Below are 11534 nucleotides of genomic sequence, written 5' to 3' on the forward strand. Positions count from 1 at the left end.
ATACAGTCCCACGCCCACCGATTTATAATTTTTATATTGAGTATTATTCTCCAAAACATTTTTATATCCTTTCACCTTTTTTATCAACCCTTTGATTACATTATCAACTCTGTGTCAAAGGCAGAGGAATTTAACCTAGGTTGGTTCCCCCTTTGCGTTTCTTTTTTTTATTTCAAAAATCAATTATTCAACAGAATCTACAACAGGGTTATTGACTTACTTCATTAATTATTTTATATTAAGTTACTATACTTAAAATGATTTTTATTACGTTCCAAATATTATTTTTTATATCAATTATTGAAAACTATTCAAGATATTTCAATGAAGCAAAAAGTCAACAAATTTTAAACCGTGTACATGTGTACAATAACCTAAAGTAATCCTAGTTTTTATTTAGTTGTAAGTTTTACATTTGATGAGAAATAACAAACATTGTGTCTATTATTTATGTCTTTTTGTTATTAGCAAATCGTGTGGTGCCGAGGTTTCGTCACGGCGGCGTGCTTGAGAAGGTTCTTGCCTTGAATGAGTATATATTTTTGTATGCCATTCCGACAATTCTGAAAAATGGATTTGCCCAGTGTCTGATAGAGCCAGGAGAAGATGTGACTAATGGACAAGAAATTAGATGCAGGAAAGAATCGGAGGATGAGGAAGTAGAGGAGCTGGAGACAAAGGGGGAGGGGACAGAGCAGGGGATGAAGGCCGAGGAGAAGGTGGATCGATACAGAGGAGGAGATGGAGGAAAAGTAGGAAGCGGAGAAGAAGGAGCTAAAGGAAGAACTGAAGGATGCTGATATTATTACTGAGGAATGGCTGGAAACAGAGGCAGTGAAGTAGGAGCTAATAGAAATGGAGAAGGTGGAGACAGTGAAGGTAGAGCTGATGGCTAAAGAGGAGGAGCTGAAGATTGCAGGGATGACTGCGGTGGAAGGGCAGGGAACAGAGCCGGTGGAGGAGCTTGAGCTTGTGAAAGATGGAAGGAGAGAAGGTGGAGACAGGAAAGGTAGAGCCGACATCTAAGGAGGCGGAGGAGGCGGAGGAAGAGCTGAAGATTACAGAGATGACTGCAGTGGAAGGGCTGGAAACAGAGCTGGTGGATGAGGTTCAGACAGGAAAGATAGACCTGATGGCTATAAGGAGGAGAAGGAGAAGCTGAAGATTGCAGGGATGACTGCAGAGGAATGGCTGGAAACAGAGCTGGTGGAGGAGCTAGAGCTAACGGATGATGAGGAGGTGGAGACAAGAAAGGCAGAGCTGACGGCTAAGGAGGCGGACGAGGAGCTGAAGATTTCAGGGATGACTGCAGTTGAAGGGCAGGGAACATAGCCGGTGGAGGAGCTGGAGCTAAATGATGAGAAGATGGAGACAAGGAATGTAGGGCTGATGGCTATGGAGGGGCTGCAGATTGCAGGGATGACTGCAGTGGAAGTGCAGGGAACAGAGCTGGTGGAGGAGCTGGAGATGATGGAAGATGAGTAGGTTGAGACAGGAAAGTTGGAGCTGATTGCTAGGGAGGATGAATATGGCAGAGATGACTGCAGTGAAAGGGCTGCGAACAGAGTCGGTGGAGGAGGTTGAGACAGGAAAGATAGTGCTGATGGCTAAGGAGGAGAGGGAGGAGCTGACGATTGCAGGGATGACTGCAGTGGAAGGGCTGGAAACAGAGCCGTTGGATGAGCAAGAGCTAATGGAAGAGTAGAAGGGGGAGACAGGAAAGATAGAGGTAATGGCTAAGGAGGATCTTACAATTGCAGAGATGACTGCAGTGGAATTGCAGGGAACAGAGCTAGTGTAGGAGCTGGAGATAATGAAAGAGGAGGAGGTTGAGACAGGAAAGATAGACCTGATGGACAAGGAGGAGCTGAAGTTTGCAGGGATGACTGCAGTGGAAGGGCTGGAAACAGAGCTGGTGGAGGAGGTTGAGACAGGAAAGATAGAGCTGATGGCTAAGGAGGAGAAGGAGGAGCTGAAGATTGCAGGGATGACTGCAGTGGAATGGCTGGAAACAGAGCTGGTGGAGGAGCTAGAGCTACCGGAAGATGAGGAGGTGCATGGTGACAAGAAAGGCAGAACTGACAGCTAAGGAGGCGGAGGAGGAGCTTATGATTGCAGGGATGACTACAGTAGTGGACAGGGAACATAGCAGGTGGAGGAGCTGGGGCTTAATGGAAGATGAGGAGGTGGAGACAGGATAGGTAGAGCTGATGGCTAAGGAGTAGGAGGAGCTGAAGGTTGCAGGGATGACTGCAGTGGAAGGGCTGGAAACAGAGCTGGTGGAGGAAGTTGAGACAGGAAAGATCGACCTGATGGCTAAGGAGGAGAAGGAGGAGCTGAATATTGCAGGGATGACTTTAGAGGAATGGCTGGAAACAGAGCTGGTGGAGGAGCTAGAGCTAACAGAGGATGAAGAGGTGGAGACAAGAAAGGCAGAACTGACAGCTAAGGAGGAGGAGGAGCTGAAGATTGCAGGGATGACTGCAGTGGAATTGCAGGGAATGGAGCTGGTGGAGGAGCTAGAACTAATGAAAGATGAGGAGGTAGAGACAGGAAAGCTAGAGCTTATAATGGCTATGGCGGAGCTGAAGATTGCAGGGATGACTGCACTGGAAGGGCAGGGAACAGCCGGTGGAGGAGGTCGAGATAGGAATGATAGAGCTGATGGCTAAGGAGGAGAAGGAGGAGCTGACGATTGCAGGAATGACTGCAGTGGAAGGGCTGGAAACAGAGCCGTTGGATGAGCAAGAGCTAATGGAAGAGTAGAAGGGGGAGACAGGAAAGATAGAGGTAATGGCTAAGGAGGATCTTACAATTGCAGAGATGACTGCAGTGGAATTGCAGGGAACAGAGCTAGTGTAGGAGCTGGAGATAATGAAAGAGGAGGAGGTTGAGACAGGAAAGATAGACCTGATGGAGAAGGAGGAGCTGACGATTGCAGGGATGACTGCAGTGGAAGGGCTGGAAACAGAGTCGGTGGAGGAGGTTGAGACAGGAAGGATAGAGCTGATGGCTAAGGAGGAGAAGGAGGAGCTGAAGATTGCAGGGATGACTGCAGAGGAATAGTTGGAAACAGAGCTGGTGGAGGAGCTAGAGCTACCGGAAGATGAGGAGGTGCATGGTGACAAGAAAGGCAGAACTGACAGCTAAGGAGGCGGAGGAGGAGCTTATGATTGCAGGGATGACTACAGTAGTGGACAGGGAACATAGCAGGTGGAGGAGCTGGGGCTTAATGGAAGATGAGGAGGTGGAGACAGGATAGGTAGAGCTGATGGCTAAGGAGTAGGAGGAGCTGAAGGTTGCAGGGATGACTGCAGTGGAAGGGCTGGAAACAGAGCTGGTGGAGGAAGTTGAGACAGGAAAGATCGACCTGATGGCTAAGGAGGAGAAGGAGGAGCTGAATATTGCAGGGATGACTTTAGAGGAATGGCTGGAAACAGAGCTGGTGGAGGAGCTAGAGCTAACAGAGGATGAGGAGGTGGAGACAAGAAAGGCAGAACTGACAGCTAAGGAGGAGGAGGAGCTGAAGATTGCAGGGATGACTGCAGTGGAATTGCAGGGAATGGAGCTGGTGGAGGAGCTAGAACTAATGAAAGATGAGGAGGTAGAGACAGGAAAGCTAGAGCTTATAATGGCTATGGCGGAGCTGAAGATTGCAGGGATGACTGCACTGGAAGGGCAGGGAACAGCCGGTGGAGGAGGTCGAGACAGGAATGATAGAGCTGATGGCTAAGGACGAGAAGGAGGAGCTGAAGATTGCAGGGATGACTGCAGTGGAAGGGCTGGAAACAGAGCCGTTGGATGAGCAAGAGCTAATGGAAGAGTAGAAGGGGGAGACAGGAAAGATAGAGGTAATGGCTAAGGAGGATCTTACAATTGCAGAGATGACTGCAGTGGAATTGCAGGGAACAGAGCTAGTGTAGGAGCTGGAGATAATGAAAGAGGAGGAGGTTGAGACAGGAAAGATAGACCTGATGGAGAAGGAGGAGCTGACGATTGCAGGGATGACTGCAGTGGAAGGGCTGGAAACAGAGTCGGTGGAGGAGGTTGAGACAGGAAAGATAGTGCTGATGGCTAAGGAGGAGAAGGAGGAGCTGAAGATTGCAGGGATGACTGCAGAGGAATAGTTGGAAACAGAGCTGGTGGAGGAGCTAGAGCTACCGGAAGATGAGGAGGTGCATGGTGACAAGAAAGGCAGAACTGACAGCTAAGGAGGCGGAGGAGGAGCTTATGATTGCAGGGATGACTACAGTAGTGGACAGGGAACATAGCAGGTGGAGGAGCTGGGGCTTAATGGAAGATGAGGAGGTGGAGACAGGATAGGTAGAGCTGATGGCTAAGGAGTAGGAGGAGCTGAAGGTTGCAGGGATGACTGCAGTGGAAGGGCTGGAAACAGAGCTGGTGGAGGAAGTTGAGACAGGAAAGATCGACCTGATGGCTAAGGAGGAGAAGGAGGAGCTGAATATTGCAGGGATGACTTTAGAGGAATGGCTGGAAACAGAGCTGGTGGAGGAGCTAGAGCTAACAGAGGATGAAGAGGTGGAGACAAGAAAGGCAGAACTGACAGCTAAGGAGGAGGAGGAGCTGAAGATTGCAGGGATGACTGCAGTGGAATTGCAGGGAATGGAGCTGGTGGAGGAGCTAGAACTAATGAAAGATGAGGAGGTAGAGACAGGAAAGCTAGAGCTTATAATGGCTATGGCGGAGCTGAAGATTGCAGGGATGACTGCACTGGAAGGGCAGGGAACAGCCGGTGGAGGAGGTCGAGACAGGAATGATAGAGCTGATGGCTAAGGACGAGAAGGAGGAGCTGACGATTGCAGAGATGACTGCAGTGGAAGGGCTGGAAACAGAGCTGGTGGAGGCGGTTGAGACAGGAAGGATAGAGCTGATGGCTAAGGAGGAGAAGGAGGAGCTGAAGATTGCAGGGATGACTGCAGTGGAAGGGCTGGAAACAGAGCCGGTAATCCGGAGCCGGTATATGAGCTAAAGCTAATGGAAGGGGAGAAGGTGGAGACAGGAAAGGCAGAACTGAAGGCTAAGGAGGCGGAGGAGGAGCTGAAGATTAGAGAGATGACTGCAGTGGAAGGGCTGGAACAAAGCTGGTGGAGGCGGTTGAGACAGGAAAGATAGAGCTGATGGCTAAGGAGAAGTAGGAAGAGCTGACGATTGCAAAGATGACTGCAGTAGAAGGGCTGGAAACAGAGCTGGTGGAGGCGGTTGAGACAGGAAAGATAGAGCTGATGGCTAAGGAGGAGAAGAAGGAACTGAAGATTGCAGGAATGACTGCAGTGGAAGGGCTGGAAACATAGCCGGTAGATGAGCTAAAGCTAATGGAAGGGGAGAAGTTGGAGACAAGAAAGGCAGAGCTGACGGCTAAGGAGGCGGAGGAGGAGCTTAAGATTGCAGGGATGACTGCAGTGAAAGGGCAGGGAACCTAGCAGGTGGAGGAGCTGGGGCTAATGGAAGATGAGGAGGTGGAGACACGAAAGGTAGAGCTGATGGCTAAGGAGGCGGAGGAGGAGCTGAAGATTGCAGGGATGACTGCAGTGGAAAGGCTGGAAACAGAGCTGGTGGAGGAGGTTGAGACAGGAAAGATAGACCTGATGGCTAAGGAGGAGAAGGAGGAGCTGAAGATTGCAGGGATGACTGTATATAGAGGAATAGCTGGAAACAGAGCTGGTGGAGGAGCTAGAGCTAACGGAAGATGAGGAGGTGGAGACAAGAAAGGCAGAGCTGACAGCTAAGGAGGCGGAGTAGGAGCTGAAGATTGCAGGGATGACTGAAGTGGAAGGGCAGGGAACAGCAGGTGGAGGAGGTCGAGACAGGAATGATAGAGCTGATGGCTAAGGACGAGAAGGAGGTGCTGACGATTGCAGAGATGACTGCAGTGGAAGGGCTGGAAACAGAGCTGGTGGAGGCGGTTGAGACAGGAAAGATAGAGCTGATGGCTAAGGAGGAGCTGAAAATGGCAGAGATGACAGCAAGGAATGGCTGGAAACAGAGCTGGTGGAGGAGCTAGAGCTAACGGAACATGAAGAGATGGAGACAGGAAAGGTAGAGCTGATGGCTAAGGAGGAGGAGGAGCTGAAGATTGCAGGGATGACTGCAGTGGAAGGGCTGGAAACAGAGCTGGTGGAGGAGGTTGAGACAGGAAAGATAGACCTGATGGCTAAGGAGGAGAAGGAGGAGCTGAAGATTGCAGGGATGACTGTAGAGGAATGGCTGGAAACAGAGCTGGTGGAGAAGCTAGAGCTAACGGAAGATGAGGAGGTGGAGACAAGAAAGGCAGCTAGAGCTGACAGCTAAGGAGGCGAAGGAGGAGCTGACTGCAGTGGAAGGGCAGGGAACAGAGCCGGTAGAGGAGCTTGGGCTAATGGAAGATGAGGAGGTGGAAACAGGAAAGGCAGAGCTGAAGATTGCAGGGATGACTGCAGTGGAAGGGCTGGAAACAGAGCCGGTATCCGGAGCCCGTATATGAGCTAAAGCTAATGGAAGGGGAGAAGGTGGAGACAGGAAACCGGGCAGAACTGAAAGCTAAGGAGGCGGAGGAGGAGCTGAAGATTAGAGAGATGACTGCAGTGGAAGGGCTGGAACAAAGCTGGTGGAGGCGGTTGAGACAGGAAAGATAGAGCTGATGGCTAAGGAGAAGTAGGAAGAGCTGACGATTTCAGAGATGACTGCAGTGGAAGGGCTGGAAACAGAGCCGGTAGATGAGCTAAAGCTAATGGAAGGGGAGAAGTTGGAGACAAGAAAGGCAGAGCTGACGGCTAAGGAGGCGGAGGAGGAGCTTAAGATTGCAGGGATGACTGCAATGAAAGGGCAGGGAACCTAGCAGGTGGAGGAGCTGGGGCTAATGGAAGATGAGGAGGTGGAGACAGGAAAGGCAGAGCTGACGGCTAAGGAGGCGGAGGAGGAGCTGAAGATTACAGAGATGACTGAAGTGGAAGGGCAGGGAACAGCAGGTGGAGGAGGTCGAGACAGGAATGATAGAGCTGATGGCTAAGGACGAGAAGGAGGTGCTGACGATTGCAGAGATGACTGCAGTGGAAGGGCTGGAAACAGAGCTGGTGGAGGCGGTTGAGACAGGAAAGATAGAGCTGATGGCTAAGGAGGAGCTGAAAATGGCAGAGATGACAGCAAGGAATGGCTGAAAACAGAGTTGGTGGAGGAGCTAGAGCTAACGGAACATGAAGAGATGGAGACAGGAAAGGTAGAGCTGATGGCTAAGGAGGAGGAGGAGCTGAAGATTGCAGGGATGACTGCAGTGGAAGGGCTGGAAACAGAGCTGGTGGAGGAGGTTGAGACAGGAAAGATAGAGCTGATGGCTAAGGAGGAGCTGAAGATTGCAGGGATGACTGCAGAGGAAGGGCTGGAAACAGAGCTGGTGGAGAAGCTAGAGCTAACGGAAGATGAGGAGGTGGAGACAAGAAAGGCAGCTAGAGCTGACAGCTAAGGAGGCGAAGGAGGAGCTGACTGCAGTGGAAGGGCAGGGAACAGAGCCGGTGGAGGAGCTGGGGCTAATGAAAGATGATGAGGTGGAAACAGGAAAGGCAGAGCTGATGGCTATGGAGGAGGAGGAGGAGCTGAAGATTGCAGGGATGACTGCAGTGGAAGGGCAGGTAACAGCCGGTGGAGGAAGTCGAGACAGGAATGATAGAGCTGATGGCTAAGGACGAGAAGGAGGAGCTGGAGATTGCAGGGATGACTGTAGAGGAATGGCTGGAAACAGAGCTGGTGGAGGAGCTAGAGCTAACAGAAGATGAGGAGGTGGAGACAAGAAAGGCAGAACTGACAGCTAAGGAGGAGGAGGAGCTGAAGATTGCAGGGATGACTGCAGTGGAATTGCAGGGAATGGAGCTGGTGGAGGAGCTGGAACTAATGAAAGATGAGGAGGTAGAGACAGGACAGGTAGAGCTAACAATGGCTATGGCGGAGCTGAAGATTGCAGGGATGACTGCACTGGAAGGGCAGGGAACAGCCGGTGGAGGAGGTCGAGACAGGAATGATAGAGCTGATGGCTAAGGACGAGAAGGAGGAGCTGACGATTGCAGAGATGACTGCAGTGGAAGGGCTGGAAACAGAGCTGGTGGAGGCGGTTGAGACAGGAAAGATAGAGCTGATGGCTAAGGAGGAGAAGAAGGAGCTGAAGATTGCAGGGATGACTGCAGTGGAAGGGCTGGAAACAGAGCCGGTATCGGGGGGGGGGGGGGCACTCAGTATATAATGCATAGAGGGTATGTGCCGCGGGGGGGACCCCATTTTTACACCCAAATTTCCGTTCCAAGGCATAGCATTTTTGTCTTATTGAGAAAAAAAAAAGAAAGCCGCTCCAAGGCATAGTATTTTTTTCTTATCGAGAAAAAAGAAGAGTGAAATCCGCTCCAAAGCTTCGCATATTTTTCGTTACGCCGTACCGGTCGCATTGATCTGCTGCAATTTTGGTGAAAAGCGGCCGCCGAGCAATGTCCGACCATCGTCTCTGCGCGAGCGCACCCGGCGGAGGCCGCGCTAGCTGCATCATGCACGCATGGCCTTTCCATGGGGGTGCATAAGCACGTTTACACACACGCTGGCGATCCGTTCCAAAGACCCCCGTTTTCACAAAATTGAAGTTCAGAAGCCCGTTCCGAGGACCCTCCTTTTTACAATAAGCCCGCTCCAAGGCCCCCGTTATTTGTCTCGCCCGCGGCACACCCCTACCACTTTTTTTGGTCGAGTGCCCCCCTCCCCCCCGGGGCCCGTATATGAGCTAAAGCTAATGGAAGGGGAGAAGGTGGAGACAGGAAAGGCAAAACTGAAGGCTAAAGAGGCGGAGGAGGAGCTGAAGATTAGAGAGATGACTGCAGTGGAAGGGCTGGAACAAAGCTGGTGGAGGCGGTTGAGATAGGAAAGATAGAGCTGATGGCTAAGGAGAGGTAGGAAGAGCTGACGATTGCAGAGATGACTGCAGTGAAAGGGCAGGGAACCTAGCAGGTGGAGGAGCTGACCAGGGCTAATGGAAGATGAGGAGGTGGAGATAGGAAAGGCAGAGCTGACGGCTAAGGAGGCGGAGGAGGAGCTGAAGATTACAGAGATGACTGCAGAGGAAGGGCTGGAAACAGAGCTGGTGGAGGCGGTTGAGACAGGAAAGATAGAGCTGATGGCTAAGGAGAAGTAGGAAGAGCTGACGATTGCAGAGATGACTGCAGTGAAAGGGCAGGGAACCTAGCAGGTGGAGGAGCTGACCAGGGCTAATGGAAGATGAGGAGGTGGAGACAGGAAAGGCAGAGCTGACGGCTAAGGAGGCGGAGGAGGAGCTTAAGATTACAGAGATGACTGCAAGGAATGGCTGGAAACAGAGCTGGTGGAGGAGCTAGAGCTAACTGAACATGAGGAGGTGGAGACAGGAAAGGTAGAGCTCATGGCTAAGGAGGAGGAGCTGAAGATTGCAGGGATGACTGAAGTGGAAGGGCAGGGAACAGCAGGTGGAGGAGGTCGAGACAGGAATGATAGAGCTGATGGCTAAGGACGAGAAGGAGGTGCTGACGATTGCAGAGATGACTGCAGTGGAAGGGCTGGAAACAGAGCTGGTGGAGGCGGTTGAGACAGGAAAGATAGAGCTGATGGCTAAGGAGGAGAAGGAGGAGCTGACGATTGCAGAGATGACTGCAGTGGAAGGGCTGGAAACAGAGCTGGTGGAGGCGGTTGAGACAGGAAAGATAGAGCTGATGGCTAAGGAGGAGCTGAAAATTGCAGAGATGACAGCAAGGAATGGCTGGAAACAGAGCTGGTGGAGGAGCTAGAGCTAACGGAAGATGAGGAGGTGGAGACAAGAAAGGCAGCTAGAGCTGACAGCTAAGGAGGCGAAGGAGGAGCTGAAGATTGCAGGGATGACTGCAGTGGAAGGGCAGGGAACGGAGCCGGTGGAGGAGCTGGGGCTAATGGAAGATGAGGAGGTGGAAATAGGAAAGGCAGAGCTGATGGTTATGGAGGAGGAGGAGCTGACGATTGCAGGGATGACTGCAGTGGAAGGGCAGGGAACAGAGCCGGTGGGGGAGCTGGGGCTAATGGAAGATGAGGAGGTGGAAATAGGAAAGGCAGAGCTGATGGCTATGGAGGAGGAGGAGCTGACGATTGCAGAGATGACTGCAGTGGAAGGGCTGGAAACAGAGCTGGTGGAGGCGGTTGAGACAGGAAAGATAGAGCTGATGGCTAAGGAGGAGCTGAAAATTGCAGAGATGACAGCAAGAGATGGCTGGAAACAGAGCTGGTGGAGGAGCTAGAGCTAACGGAAGATGAGGAGGTGGAGACAAGAAAGGCAGCTAGAGCTGACAGCTAAGGAGGCGAAGGAGGAGCTGAAGATTGCAGGGGTGACTGCAGTGGAAGGGCAGGGAATGGAGCCGGTGGGGGAGCTGGGGCTAATGGAAGATGAGGAGGTGGAAATAGGAAAGGCAGAGCTGATGGCTATGGAGGAGGAGGAGCTGACGATTGCAGGGATGACTGCAGTGGAAGGGCAGGGAATGGAGCCGGTGGGGGAGCTGGGGCTAATGGAAGATGAGGAGGTGGAAATAGGAAAGGCAGAGCTGATGGCTATGGAGGAGGAGGAGCTGACGATTGCAGAGATGACTGCAGTGGAAGGGCTGGAAACAGAGCTGGTGGAGGAGGTTGAGACAGGAAAGATAGACCTGATGGCTAAGGAGGAGAAGGAGGAGCTGAAGATTGCAGGGATGACTGTAGAGGAATGGCTGGAAGGAGACTGAATTGGTGGAAAAGACATTGCTGTTTTTGTTGCCGAAGGCGTAGGAGACACTCTTGAAGTTCATTTGATTGAAGAAATTGTACATAATTGTAAATAAATTGTAAATTAACCTCAAGAAGTATTTCAATTGTGGTTTCTCTTGCAGTTAGATAAATTAAGTAGCAGATAGAGCGAGTAAAAGCGATAGAGAGATATAAGAGTTTAGAAAATATAAGGAGAAAACGAAATAGGAAGAAGGAGAGAGAAAGAGGGGGAGCAGAAGAGGGAAATCGAAAGGGGAAGGAAAAAAGAGAAACAGAAAATAAAAAAATGACAAAGGAAAGAGAAAGAGAGATAAAAGAACATAATGAAAGAAACAGAAAAAATAGAAGTAAGAGAGAGAGAGAGAAGGAAAACGGTACATGAAAGAGAAGCGACATCGAAGTGGAAGGGAAAAAGAAATGAAGAGGGGAAATATCAGTTATTAATTTTTTTCAACAAACTTGAGAATCATAGGAGCTTAAATTAACAAATCGGTGGCCTTGGAAAGGTTTTCAAAGTGGAGGGGGAGGGAGCTGTCCATGCACAAAATCACAATAATATTTGAAAATTAACTTTACTTTGCTAAAAATCGTGTTGCAGACCAATCGTAAAGGCGACTGCACACCTTACGATTGGTCTGCGACCCGATTTCAGAATAAAATATAGTATAAGTTGATGCTAACATTAAGACTTGGAATATCTTACTGTGTAATGTTCTAAATCATCGTACGAATATCTATGTTCAAATCTGTGACTATGCTACCGTCCTTCT

At 50.5% G+C, this 11534-nt stretch overlaps 1 protein-coding gene across 1 annotated transcript; it reads right to left on the reverse strand.

Annotated features, from left to right (window-relative positions):
* Window positions 1-1091: 1091 nt before the first annotated feature.
* LOC121405767 (uncharacterized serine-rich protein C215.13-like) lies at window positions 1092-10759 on the reverse strand. Its single transcript, XM_041596720.1, has 2 exons — window positions 10316-10759; window positions 1092-1607 (listed from the first exon to the last, which is right to left on the reverse strand). Exons 1-2 carry the CDS (start codon window positions 10757-10759, stop codon window positions 1137-1139), a joined length of 915 nt encoding a protein of 304 aa, XP_041452654.1. The 3' UTR covers window positions 1092-1136.
* Between the last annotated feature and the right edge of the window lie 775 nt (window positions 10760-11534).

The sequence above is a fragment of the Lytechinus variegatus genome, chromosome 19 (genome assembly GCF_018143015.1).
Source record: "Lytechinus variegatus isolate NC3 chromosome 19, Lvar_3.0, whole genome shotgun sequence".
NCBI classification, from domain to species: domain Eukaryota; kingdom Metazoa; phylum Echinodermata; class Echinoidea; order Temnopleuroida; family Toxopneustidae; genus Lytechinus; species Lytechinus variegatus.

What these genes read in the sequence shown, in the direction of transcription:
- LOC121405767 (XM_041596720.1), bottom strand. Translation starts at nt 10,759, where the DNA reads ATGTCTTTTCCACCAATTCAGTCTCCTTCCAGCCATTCCTCTACAGTC. An exon ending in CCTCCTTCGCCTCCTTAGCT is followed by an intron (nt 1,608 to 10,315) that starts GTCAGCTCTAGC and finishes TCTCCTCCTTAG; the next exon opens with CCATCAGCACTATCTTTCCT.